Consider the following 14,133-nt stretch of genomic DNA (forward strand, 5'->3'; position numbering starts at 1 on the left):
ATCATGTTTTCTCTAAACCTGGACACAAGAATGGACATGATGATTACCACACTTTTACTCTCAGCACATTGAGCTCTTTATAAGCAAAAGTGCTATGGCAGCAAGAGCAAGGAAAGCATGTTTGTGAGGAAAAAAACAATCCCACAATGCAACATTGTCTGACAATGGTATTTAACTCTCTGACAATAGTACAGTCACTTTAGGAACACTGAACCCAATACTGAAATATTCACATAAAGGTGAAATATATTAATTGTTAACATGACTTTTCACTGCAGCAGATATAAAATTGTCATTCCATTGCTAAAGCTTCGGTCACATCTATATTTGAATACAACCACATCAGGACAAATGCAAATCCACACCCTTTTCCAAATTGAAAATTGGGCCAGTCCTGATAAAATTGGATCTAGTCAATACCCCTTTCACACTGCCAGCAATTACCCAAGTTAATGCACACGAACATGCAGCAACCCGGATTGCGGCTTATTCTGAGAAGTGCCAGTTGAAATAACCTGGATAACGTGCAGGGACAGTGTGAATGGGTATCCTGGGTCAATCTGATCAAGAACCACTTCCCAGCATAAGAAGAGCCAGCACTAGGAGATCATTTCATCTCCAAACGCTGGTACTGCAGTGTGGTGACATCATCAAACCAGCAATAAACCAGGTCCAGCCAGCAGTCTGAAAGGGGTCCTAGCCGGGTCGCTCCCATGCACAAAATCACAGGTGTGACCTAGGAATGCATTGTAAAAGGGGTTTAACAAGCATAAATATGGCAATATACCAGTCTTTATGGGTGCCAGTTACAGACAAGTCGAGAAATGGAGGGAAATCGCCCAAAATCGCAAGTGTTTGACATCCCATCCGATGCGCAGCTCCATGCGGATCGGATTCGGAGGACCCACCTAGTTGCATGTATATTTCTTATACACCTTATACACATAGCTTGAAGGTAATTTTATACAATATTTTTTAATGATTTTGTGCAGAAAACAAAGTTTGTGTACACTGGGCCTAATTCAGGTATGTAAACCTATTAGTTTATATAGTAATCCGACGTTTGTGGTCAGCGCATGTGCAGGATTCGTTCTGCACATGTGCATGATATAAATGCTGCAGGAATTGTAGGGTTGAGCAGGAGCGGCAACCTGGAACATTGGAAGGCAGCGATCATCAGTGGTTGTGACGGTGATCTTCGGAAGCATCATTCAGATTGCAGATGTTGTCAGGAGGTGTCTGCTTCATATAGACACCTCTTACAGCATTTGAATTGGACTTCCTTATGATTGTGTGCTACCAACCACCTAAGAATCAGGATCCTCAAACCACCAGAAAGCAAAGGTGTCACTCTCAGTGTCCCGCTCAAACAATTTTGTACTTCCACATTTTGGATATGGGAGACTCAGCCTGTAAAGTGATCTTACAACTAAATGTATATTTTCATAGACCAGAAGGTATGTTTCTAACTGTTTCTCAAACTTTCATTCTCCTACACAGATGTGTACAAATCATCCCCTACCGATATGTCCATAGGGGAGGCAAACACACAGTTGTCAGACTTTGCCCAGTTTAGAGATACTTCTGCATTGTTTAGAGACCCAGGTATGCTGGAAGATCAGATGTTAGAAGCTGGTATTCTAGCTTCTCCGAGGTACTATGAGCTACAGGAAACACATAGACATGAGCTAACCTTGAACAAATCCAGTGTTTCAGCACTTAGGTGAGATATTAACATTTATCTTGTTATGTAAACACTAGACTTCCTTAGTCACTTGGTTTCCTTCCTAGGCACAATGTTCTCTTACTGTTACCTCTTCTTTAACGTTGTAAGTAAAGTTCTCTCATCTTACAGTGTGTCCATACCTCCCAATTTTCATTGTTGGTCGAGTGGGACGTATGCGCGCGGTGCAGCCACGCGGCCAAATTTTTGGGGACGTGAACTCACGGTGAGGTGACGTGGCCTTGCACGAGTGATGCGATTTGAAGGCCACTGCAATTTGAAGGCCATTTTGACACTGCTGCCCCTCTGTCTGCAGGGAAGAGACGCGTCTATTCCCCGCTGACAAGCAAGTGGCAGCGGGGATACCCAACTGCCCCCCCCCTGCCGTGGTACATTGCTGGCCCCATACCATACCTCCCAACTGTCCCGCAATGGGGAGGTATGGTATGTCTTTAATTGGTTATCTCTCTGTATTTCGTTATCTTTTTTTGTTTCAGCAGCTGGAACGAATGGGATTTATCACAAGACCTAGAGTTGTTGAATTAGCAGCCATAGGTGAGGTGGAGAGAGCAGTGTGTCTTCTTGTGGAATGAGAGATTGATGTAGATATTACAGTGGCCAGTGACAGACAGACATCTTGTGAACATCTAGGGTGATATTTAATAGGATGAGAGATTCAGAAAGTGAGAGATTTTGTGAAAAATCTCCAGTTTTTTTAAAGCGGCAATCATTTACACTGCAAAATCAGTTTGATTTTGCAGTGTAAATGATTGCCGCTTTAAAAAAACTGGAGATTTCTCACAAAATCTCTCATTTTCTGAATCTCTCATCCTATTAAATCTCACCCATAATCTCCTCTGACTCAGGGCAAATAAACTTCTTATATATTAGCTCATGGCGCTTCCTACAAGATTTAAATATGAGAGATCATTAAAAATACTTTGCAAGTGTAACTTGAGGGGCAATACACTAATTATTGTGGACCAATATTGACAGTACATGCTGGCTTGTAGAGCAGCCCAAATAAAGACAACATTTCCTGGATAAAATCCTATGTTTTATGTCATGAGTGAAGCATTTTCAAACAGAAACTCGATAAAAAAAGTTTTATTTATTTATACAAAGTGTTTTTTGTTCCATTGTGGATTTCAAATAATAAGATGGGTACATAATAAAATAACACACTCTCATGTTATAAAAAAAAAGTCACACCAATCAAATGTATTAGCCCATCTTGGGTATTTTGTCTTGTAAACTTTCATATATTTGTACAATTACAAACTTGCAGCATCACTTACAGTAGGTGGAGAATTCTATTTGAGTTTACTCATAGGTGGTGAGCTGGGAGAACTTCAACAAGATCATGTTGGAAATTATCCTGGACCAGTGTGTCACTGACACTACTGAAACTATCAGAAGTTATTCCCACAGTTCAATGGGTGTTACACACAACTGGGGGCATCCTCTGTGGTTTATTCCATGTTCCAGCTCCTTCATGATACCACTGAGGGGGTACTCCCTTGTGTAAATTGCCTTAGTAATGGTACCACATGAATTAAAAATGCTCCAGGTTAACCAACCAAACTGATTCTTACCCTACTGTTAGTGATGATATACTGTACACATGTATATTACCACCAAATGCTTCCTATTCTCTTTATGTGAATTGTCTTCAGAAATAGAGTGTGGAGTTCCAGTTTGGCTATGAGATGCTGGAATAAACATCAAGAAACACACATTTCATTTACAAGAACAATTAGCTGTATTTTGTTTTTTTCCTTCTGAAAGTTCAAGTTGGTTATAGTACCACGCTCATGAGCTGTCCTACTGGCATGTTCATTCAGCTTAATTGGGTCAATGATTCAGTCTAGTGATCGCTAGTACCTGCCTGGCAGTTACTATGTGTTCACCAGCATTTCACTTTTTGACCATAGTGCATAAACTTGGCTGTGACCTGTGCGCTTGATACCATTTGGATACCCATATAGATAACTGGATTAATTATTTAATAGAAAGTACAAGAAGCAACATTTAGAAGAAGCTTGATGGTGATTTTAAAATCTGGTCTCCCCGTTTTAAATAACGGCTACAATCCTGCAGGCAAAAATGTCAGGATCATATGCATCTGTGCCTTTAAATATTCTTACCTATATATTGCCACAGGATTGGTTTGGCTACAGTAATCAAGCTATACCAGTTTTTCCGCAGGGCACCAGCCACTCAACGTGACGGTGTATGTAGGGTTTTCCAGGCAACATAAAAATGATTCTTTTCAACCCAGTTTGCAGAGAACACACAACAGGCCTAGATTCCTGTACATCTCCTGATTGAGCACATATGAGATATAACAACCAACCCTGGGAAATTCATGTGTATTCATCTGGTAATATCCTAAAGTTCAGGCTTGAGAGATGTTTTATGAAAACTGCTTGGAGAAAACGTTGGGCATCCATTTTTCTCTTTAAAAGAATACAAATAAGGCACAAATAGAGCCACAGAAAGTAGATAAGCCTAATTAGTTTGCCACTGGCACCATGGTGGAACCCATCAATAGTTCTCATCTTCTTCTTCATCATTCTGCGATGGCAACACTTTGTAAAGCGATGGGTGATTGCGCCTTCCACGATAGAATCCACTAGTGCCCGTTGGTGTTGGATCTGTTCCAGAGCCTGTGTCAGTTTCTAAATTAGACAAAAAATTTAATTAACAACCATGGAGGTGACCAGCGGCGGCTGCAGCATCAACTGTGTAGTGCAAGGAAATGATCACTTAGCACATATAAACATACATGTGATAGATAATGTATGTTATATATGTGCTAGATGGTTCACCCGGCGATTGGCAGTGCTGAATGCAGAGGTGCCCAGGAATCAGCATGCTTCACAAACACTAAACCTGTCTGTGGACCATTGGTTAGTTTAGCAGAAGTCTGCATAGTAATGTGTAAAGCATACTGATTCCTGGGCGCCCACTGCATCCAACATTTCCGATCCCCGGGGTTACCAATCAGCACCGGGGTAACCTTTCAACCCCAGCCCTGATGGTCGGGGTTTGCACATGCGCATTTCTGCGCATCTACAAACCTCAACAGCAAACAGCTTTGGCGAGTTATACACTTGCCGGGACATTCGCTGCGTGAAGGGAGGGCGTTTTATGGGTGTCCCCAAGAAATGCATTCCCAGGGGTACGCGGGGGTGCCGTTGCTTGCCGGGGACACCAGCCGCCCGCCCTGTCTTCTTCCAGGCACTCGTAAAATAAAGGTCATTTGAGACTGACTTTTATTAGTGAAGACAGGTGAAATCATTCAATGGTCCGCGACCATCAAATGATTTCTCCTGCTAGTGGAGGCATATGAGGGGATGTGTTCTCGTTAGACATCCCCTCGCATGTTGCCGAAAGGATTCAGGGGTGGAGGGGTGTAGGCGTTCGGATGGGCAATGGGCGGCGTTAAGCAGCGAGTGACCGTTGTGGAATTAGGGCCTTTCTTAAAAAAAAAAAGTAAAGCTCCACAATAAAAATATATGCATAAAATTCTAATTTAACACGTATATGCAACTTAAATAGTTTATTTTATTCCATATTCTGATTAATATTACAAATCGATCAATACTTTGTCATCATTATTTTTGAAGCAATTGCCCCAATTATCTCATATTACTAATGTAGATTTAAAAACACAAAAGAAAACTATTTAATACCCCAAAATAACCAAAAACAAGCAGCATGCACCTGTTTTTACACACATGCCTCATGCAGTCACAGCACATGCACACAGAATATACAGGCAGCATGAATACTTCGTGCCAGATGTAATAGCCACCGATTTCAGCGGCCTTGAGGGATGCCAGCCAAACTCTGATTTTTTTTAAAGGGGCAATCACTTACTAGACAAAACCATGCCTTGTAAGTGATTGTCCCTTTTAAAAAAATCTTTGAGTTGGGACGCTATTACAACTGGCCCTTGGATTCCAAGCCAATTACATCACCAGGGCTGTAATGTCAGCTATTGTGAAATTAAATATGTATCTTTAGGCAGCACCCCAACTTAAATTTATGGCAATGCCTATATACCTTTAATGCAAAGGGCCTGATCCTGAGTCGGACGCAGCTCCTTTTATGGCTGCAAATAAATGTTGCAGCAAATTTTGCATATTTCCAGTCTATTTTGGGAGATAGTGGCAGAAACTGGGTGGCAATGCTGTGGTTACACTCAAAAGATGCATCAGTGTTGCTATATATATATATATATATATATATATATATATATATATGTTCAGGGAGAGGACCGGCACTCTATCCCTAGAGTTGACTGCGGCTGCTGTGCCTTCCGAGAAATAGTAATCCCAACGTTTTGGGGACTAGCCCGGTTTTCAAGGTGCAGATGTACCTTGAAAATGGGGTTAGTCCCCGAAATGTTGGGATACTTTGCATGTATTTTATTGCATAAAAGGATTACTTTGTACACAAGTCTGCGAGTGCCGCCGTCTGTTTGGGCTTTATATATATATATATATATATATATATATATATATATATATGTATATCTACTTCAAAGCTATGCGTAGTCTCACATATAGGAAGGGAAGCTTGTTTCTGACTATTTCTTTCCCCTAGCATTGGGAAATTGCCAGGATTAATGATGATAGGTGCTTCCAGAGGTCGGGCTGCAGCACAGTCCAAAATACAAATAGAAGAGCCACACCGACTGCCAGTGGGTCAGTTTGGAATGGCAGTTGGTGGCAGTGGGTGTGGCTCCCCTATTTGTATTTTTGGACTGTGCTGCAGCCCCTCCCTTGGAGCCGCCACTGGCTACTTCTATGGATGGAAAAACAGGGAGCGGTGCAGCTAAACACTTGGGGGGAAATTTACTAAGATGTGTATTCTACTTCACATGTGATGTTGCTATGGGCAACTAATCAGATCCTGTCTACTATCGTCTAGAGCAGTGATTTTCAACCTTTTTACCTTGCGGCACACTAAATAAGATTTTAAAATTGCCAAGGCACACCATGAGATCCCCACAGGGCAAAACACATTGGCCCCCACAGGAAAAAAACAAACCTATTGCCCCCCATATAAAAAACAATCACACTGGTCCCCACAGGTAACCCAAATAAAATACATTGGCCCTTTAAATGAAAAGAAGAGACAAGTAAATAACACTTGAACTGGTGGTGGCTGTAAACTAGTTTGGGCATCTCTAGATCTGGGGGCACACTTGAGAACAGCTCAAGGCACACTAGTGTACCATGGCACAGTGGTTGAAAAACACTGGTCTAGAGGGTGCTAAATAAATAAGTAGACTCTGATTGGTTGCCCATAGCAACATCACATGTGAAGTAGAATACACATCTTAGTAAATTTCCCCCTTGATGTCATATAGACCCTCGGTCATACTTGCCTACTTGTTGAGTCTCTGCAGCACTTCTGGGGGGGGGGAGCTTGTCATCTTTAAGCCCCGCCCCTGTCACGGTAAATGCTGTGATTCGCGGCTGTTCAAAGAGTGCTGGGAATGCCGGTATTTTACTGGCAGATGAGGGGGGCTGCGGGGTGGGGCTGATGTGATGGGCAGGAATGTGGGAGGATTGCCTATGCCTACCCTTCCGAGGGACCGGGAGGGGACCCAATTTTCGGGACCCTCCCGGCCATTTTGGGAGGGTACGTAAGTATGCCCTTGCTTTAGCCCTATGTATACTTACATTAGTATAATGAAATTAATATGGCTTCTCCTGCTTCCTGAAAATACAGCCACTTTGTGTCCAACTCAAAATCAGGCCCAATATATGTACTGTTATAAACTGTACTATTTATAGAATTGTTTCAATTTGCTAAGAAATATGTTCCTAGGTTTCCTACTAGAATTGATATACTAGTATTGAAAATACTGGATGTGTAAATTATAAAGTGCCACATGAACCATACTCCACCAACCTGGCATTCGGTTATCAGGAAGCATTGATGAGGCACCCCTTTCCCATATTGAAACATTGACTTGTGGTGCCAAAGTAAGATGAGTCCCAAATGTCCTATTGCTAACTGGGGTGGCGATTGATAGATCAACACTCAAGTCAACTCCACATGGTTGACAGCCAAAAGGTTGACAGGTACAAAAGGTAAACAAGGTCAACCGGTTGACATGTAAAAGCTAAACATTACAATATTTTGACATGGAAATGATCGACAGCTTTTTTTCAGGGGGGGGGGGGTGTCATCTTTTTTTTTTTTTATTTACTATCCATGCCACAATCCTTTATAACATTGTGGTGAGCAGAGCCCGCGAGGGTACAAGCTTCTACTAATTTGGGTAATTTATGGCAAACCTTCTTCATGGTGTTGACCCCCCCCATCTCCAGTCTCTGGCTATCACCACCGGGTCTGTCACTCCTGTTTCCATTTAAAAATTAAATTTTCACTGGGGGCAGGTGCAACAGGACAGCAGACAAGTATCTACGGTATCCCCAGTGCCTACGAGCCCCTGCAGGGGCTATTATTGCTACACCACAGGTCCCCCTGTGCTACTGTCGACTATTGCTAACTATTCCCTACTGTCTCAGAGTCCCCTGTGTCACTGTTAGCCAGCTGTGAATGTCACTATGGGGCCCATTTACTATTGAATATTGGTGGCTACTTCACCAAACTACCCATTTTCACGGATTAGCCACAAATATTAGGTACCCCTCGTATGTATGTAGGAGGGACCACAGTAGGAATCTCCAATCCCTGCTGCGATCCCTCCTGCTTCACTCGCAGCCCCATTCCTCCATAGGTTTCTATGGGGGATGTGATGTTGCCCAGGTTGTGGGGGGTCAGTTCTGAGATGGAGATAGCCTATGGCTACGGGATCGCACTGACGGCAGTGGGGTCGCTAGGGAGGTCAGCGCTAACCGTGCATGTGCAGACCCCCGGCTGCCAGCTCTGGGCATCGCAAGGGGCGGGATGTTTTTAGAGCCCTGTCCCTGCGCCCTGAGGTATGATACATACCTCCGATGGAATTTTACAATGCGATCCTGAGTGGTAATATTCCGCCAAGATCGCAATGTAAATACGATCCTTGATAAATGGGCCCCCATATGTGAGAGAATCCTGGAGAGCTACAACAGAGGATTTCATCCTCCTCCTTGTGAAAAATCACTGCCCATGCTCTGAATAACCGAATGACAAAAGGGCACGTGGAGCCTCCATTCATTTGTAATCACCAATAATATATATATATATATATATATATAGTGTCCAAGCCTGCCGGCACTCAGCGTAGTGAACAGCAGTCCCCGGTGCCCAAAAAGAGAATAATGCATAAACTCCAAGCGAAATGATGGCACTCGAGAGGCAAATAATGCAAAAATTAACATATATTGTCAAGCTTTCGGGGACTTAAACCCCTTCTTCAGGACAAACACCTACAGGTTGTAGGTGTTTGTCCTGAAGAAGGGGTTTAAGTCCCCGAAAGCTTGACAATATATGTTAATTTTTGCATTATTTGCCTCTCGAGTGCCATCATTTCGCTTGGAGTTTATATATATATATATATATATATATATATATATAAAACGTCATTTTTTGGTGTCCCTCCTATCGAAAAACTTAAGAATACCTAGTTGGAACAAGCTCACATATACAGCCCGTGGATACAAGAGGTAGGGGAAATGGTAACAAACATTCCGGTAGCAAGGAGCCGCACATGGCTTTTGTTACCTGGCCACATTATGTACTCAAGCAGAGTGACCCTTTTAACCAGTAGCTCCAGCTGCTCCTGAAGCTGGAGGAAGGAGGCTAAGCTGACCACCTGCCAGACCGAAAACAGCACAATGGAACAATGGACCAAGATGACAGTAATCAAGAGATGGGTGTGAAAGAGGGGTGAGGAAATGTGTAGTAGTAAATACAGCATGAGAAGGTAGTATTTGAATATTGAGATATAAGAAATGATAACACCCATAAAAAACGTAATAAACATAAAGAGTAAGAAAAAAAAAAAGTGAAAAGAAAAAAGCAATATAAATATAAGAGCAATGAAAGCATATAGGATTACAAGAAAGAGCAGAAATTAGTTACTAGTGCTGAAGATACTGTGAGCTTGATTTTCATCATGAAAAAATGAATTTTCAAAGTATTTGTTAAACAATATGATATGCACATGCATTCCAGCAGATGGCAGCATAAATAACGTGTTACTTGGCAATGGTGAAACTTTTATTCAGTGTAAAGGTCCATACACACTGGGCGACTATGACGAAAGCCGCTTTCCCCCTGCCCGGCGCCGACGGAGGGGGGAGGACGGTGTTGCATAGCGCAGAGCTATGCAAAGCCGTCCTCAATGCCGCTCATCTGCTGGTATAACCAGCAGATGATGAGCAGATGAGCGGCTTTCCCGGCAATGATGCGGGAGCGCGCAGCAGCGCTCACCGCTCATCGCCAGGCCATACACACTGGGCGGGTTTCAGCTGAAAGTTGCTCAAACAGGCTGTTTTGAGCGTCTTTCAGCTCAAAGTCGACCAGTTTGTATGGGCCTTAAGTGCTTTATCTCAACTACTTACCGATCAACAGTTAAAAAAATTAAAAATGTCCAAAGATGCAATTTCAGATAACCTTGGTCAACTACAAAACTTAGTTATGCTTGCATAGTTCCAAGCTTGAATAATAAACTGTCCCACTTTTCAGAAAGTCTAATATAATGTGTAATGTAATTTTACCTTGAATATTCCTAATTATATTCATGACTTAAGTAGTCATTTATAAAGCCCAGGTAATTTGCGTAGTGAGAAATGAATGAAGGAATTGTTTGAACTTGGTAAAAGGAACATTACAGGTTTAAATATTAAGGGGGGTATTCAATCTGGTGTCATGACTGTCGCACTTGCCGACAGCTGTGACCCGATCCCGTTCTAGACCGGCTCGACGTCAGCTCGGCAGACGGGATTCAATATCCCACCTGCAGATTGCCAAAAAGGGGGAGTGACTGCGAAAAATGGCCGAAAATCGTCGAGCTGCGGCCGGGAGCTCGACAATTCCTGGACATTCTCGGCAGAACGTGCCCGACTGCTTGTAAAGTCGGGCACGTTCTGCGGCGATCCCTGTTCAATGCTGTCGGGGAAGACAGCATTGCATAGGGCCCGGCCGCCATTTCCCCTGTCGGGAATGGAAGCAGGAGATTGAATACCCCCTTTAATTTTTAGGACTGTACCAGGAGATTAGAGACCTTTACAACTATGGTAACTAATAATATTATAAAATAAAGAGACAGCATAGTAGCCTAATTATCATGAATAATATAATGTTAATTACACTTTGAATGTGCTTCAATGAAGATTCCAAAAAGATGCTCTTTCAGCTTTTCAGACGTGGTGCTCATACTCAAGTGCGATTTGGGCCCTTTTCACCGATTTCAGTGAATCAGACCAAGAAAACAGATGAAAAGTGTCAAATCACATGTGTTTTATCTCCATGGTCCTGTGCGTATCGGATGGGAGCCACATATTGCAAGGGCTGCCAGCAAGATTTGTGGGATCCAGCAGCCTCAGCCTCAATGGATCATATGCAAAAAGACCACATATGCTGTATCGTATGCAATCCTGCTGCTGTGGACCTTAATGGGAGATTATATGCAAAGTATCCCCTCAGAGAAGGTGCAAACGTGTAGGGGGGGGGGGGGGGGGCGCATTTGACTTCTAACTAGCTGTCAGAGTTTTCTGATATTGGTCATAGAATTTTGCAAATGGAGCGATTATTGGATGACTGTGCAGTGTTCGCATAGATGCTGCAGAGTAGCCACAGCCTGACTGACAAGAAAATGGCAGTTAGGGGCAGGAACATGGCATTTTCTGGGTGTGTTTGTGAAAGCGCAGGCAAGCCCAGACATTTTTCAGGTGGGTCTCTGATGTCAGTGAGGACCACTTCCAGACTGTTTTTTTGAGCAGATTATTGGAAACCCTAGACTTGCACAGATGAAAAAAGAGTTGGTGGGAAAAGGTTGGTAATACGGTAATACCTGCTTTATGTAGTTACATTTCAAACTGAATGAACTTAGTAATTAATGGTTATCCTGTCATTGATAGAAATGTACAGTACACTTATATCTAAAGTAGATCAGTCACCCAAAGTAACTGACTATGGGCCTGATTCTGGTTCACTTACAAAAGCAAATTCTCTCTCTAATGGACAAAACCATACTGCACTGCAGGTGGGGCAGATGTACAGTAACATGTGCAGAGATAGTTAGATTTGGGTAAATACAGGCTGCTTTATTTTTACACTGCAGTATAGATATCCGTTTGCAGTACAAACCCCACCCAAATCTAACTCTCTCTGCACATGTGACATCTGCCCCACCTGCAGTGCACATGGTTTTGTACATTAGAGAGACCATTTGCTTTTGCAAGTGAACCAGAATCAGGCCCTACAGTATATTCTAACAGGATACTTAAATGAAAACGAAATATACTGTATGTTTGCATGTACTGGTTCATAGCGGTATACTTCTTCTATATCAACTCTTTACTTGTCAGCATGAAGGTTGCTAAATGCCAGACAGCTAGACACAGTAGAGTATTAATGAGGGCTTTGAATAGACCATGTACTGGCAGGAGCATACTGTTTCAGGAGCAAGTCATTGCATATTTGACTGCTTTGTGGACATCGCCTCCAGGGGGAACAAGCTCAAAGGATGTGACAATGCAATATGAGTCATCACTGTATTGCCTTCCCCATCACACACAGATTTGATGGACCACCCGCAAGCATCACTACGTCGGGATGGTTTCCTTCTCTATCATTAATCTAGGAATATACCCTGCAATGCGCAAGTCTCCCTCATATGCCAGGAATGTAGGAAAGTATGGCATACTGTGATCCTCATACCACCAGGCAGTCAGTCTTTAGTAAGCTGGCACTGAATGGTTACATCAGTTTACTGTTCCAGGTACTTCAACTCACATATAAGGCAAGGCGCACAGTAGGAGCTGCTTCGAATGCAGTTGTCTGCTTACTTCCTTATGCTAATGTGAGAATATGTTCATGTATTCTAAATAGGGATGGCAATCGATGCGTTAACCATGCATGGTACTATTTATAGGTAACCATCAGTGGGTAACACCATCTGCAAGAAAAAAAAAGGATTTTACCCACTGATGGTCATTACAATTCAGTAGGCTGTGGGCCAATGAGAGACGAGGTGTGGGACTTCCTAGAAATGTTAGGGGCAGAGCCAAACACAGTGTTCTGACAAAAATCTGGCCACGACCTCCTCAAAAACTGTCTGCTGTAACGGGGTGGACATTTTGTAAAGGGTCAATTTTAATTAGCAATAGCAGCAGGACCCAGGAGCAGTGCCGGAATCGCAGTCAGGCAGATCTGCAGGTCCCAGCCACAGACGCGGCAACAAGCGGAAGGGTAAGGCAGGTCACGGAAGCAGTGCAACAATTGCTCCCGCAGACCCCCGGCACCCACACTTATTTAGGGCCTCCCCGCCACCGCAGGGCTATTGTTACGCCACTGATCTGATTAATTCTAGGGCTTCTACTAATCTGCTAAAGAACCAAGCTCAAAATGGTCATTGCTGACGCCACTGAAAAACACTGGGCACACCTGCATTTTCAGAAACACATCCAGAAAACTAAAATTCATATTTCTACCCCTAAATGCTGGCTTCCTGTTAATCAAATGGAGACTGCAATGCAACTGCTATGCATACAGAGATGGATATTTATTTTCAATATTCATACACCCATAAGATTCAGGCTGAATTCAGCTTATTAAGCTCAAATATATGGCAACCCATGTATGCATACCTATGTTCTCTATATCGGTGTACCTTTCTCTGGCCCTTATTCTGATCGGTGCGGATATTCCCGCATTCTTACGGAGCGGTCCGCACGCCACGGTGTTCTGCCGCGTGCGGCCATCGTCCGTAGAAACGCCCACGGGTCCTCCGCATTCGGACGGACTCACTCTTTAAGAACAGGGCGTGTTTACGGACGACATACAAACCATGCGTGTGCGGGAGAAACACTCCGATTCTGCACGGTATTACAGAGTATTACAGAGTATGCTCGGGAATACCGCATCCGAACGGGAGCCAAGCGGTGCTACCGCACGTAAGCGGAGTATTTACGCCAAACAACCCACTATTATGTATCTTCTGCAATACATCACATGACCCACTTATTCAATTACCTATCCTCATAAAAAACTTCTTATTTGGAATTGGAATCAATTAGATGCCAATATATCCTTACAAGCATGCCTAACACATGCATTGCACACATTAACCCTTACAGCAATTGAAGTGCAATGGTTTCTATTAAAGCACTGACAAGCGTCCTATTAGTGAGTAATGAGTAAAGGAGTCGATTCTATTGGGTTCAGGTGTTAATGCTTGTAGTCATTAGGCGTACGTTCGCCTACCGCATGAACGA

The 14,133-nt window shown here is 43.0% G+C and overlaps 1 protein-coding gene across 4 annotated transcripts in view; it reads right to left on the reverse strand.

Moving 5' to 3' along the window:
• Positions 1–2,815: 2,815 nt before the first annotated feature.
• The window catches only part of EMID1 (EMI domain containing 1), a 94,258-nt gene continuing 82,940 nt past the window's right edge, over positions 2,816–14,133 (reverse strand). The window contains exons 15-16 of one of the 4 annotated variants that reach the window (XM_083145507.1): positions 9,416–9,506; positions 4,130–4,404 (exon numbers count right to left, since the gene is read on the reverse strand). In XM_083145507.1, coding sequence (XP_083001633.1) covers positions 4,271–4,404; positions 9,416–9,506 — 225 coding nt within the window. In that variant the 3' untranslated portion in view covers positions 4,130–4,270. Of the gene's footprint in view, positions 4,405–9,415; positions 9,507–14,133 lie in introns of all 4 variants that reach the window. The other 3 variants (XM_083145521.1, XM_083145501.1, XM_083145515.1) reach the window with 3 other exon arrangements.

This window comes from Crinia signifera, chromosome 1 (assembly GCF_055691185.1).
Source record: "Crinia signifera chromosome 1, ASM5569118v1, whole genome shotgun sequence".
NCBI lineage: Eukaryota > Metazoa > Chordata > Amphibia > Anura > Myobatrachidae > Crinia > Crinia signifera.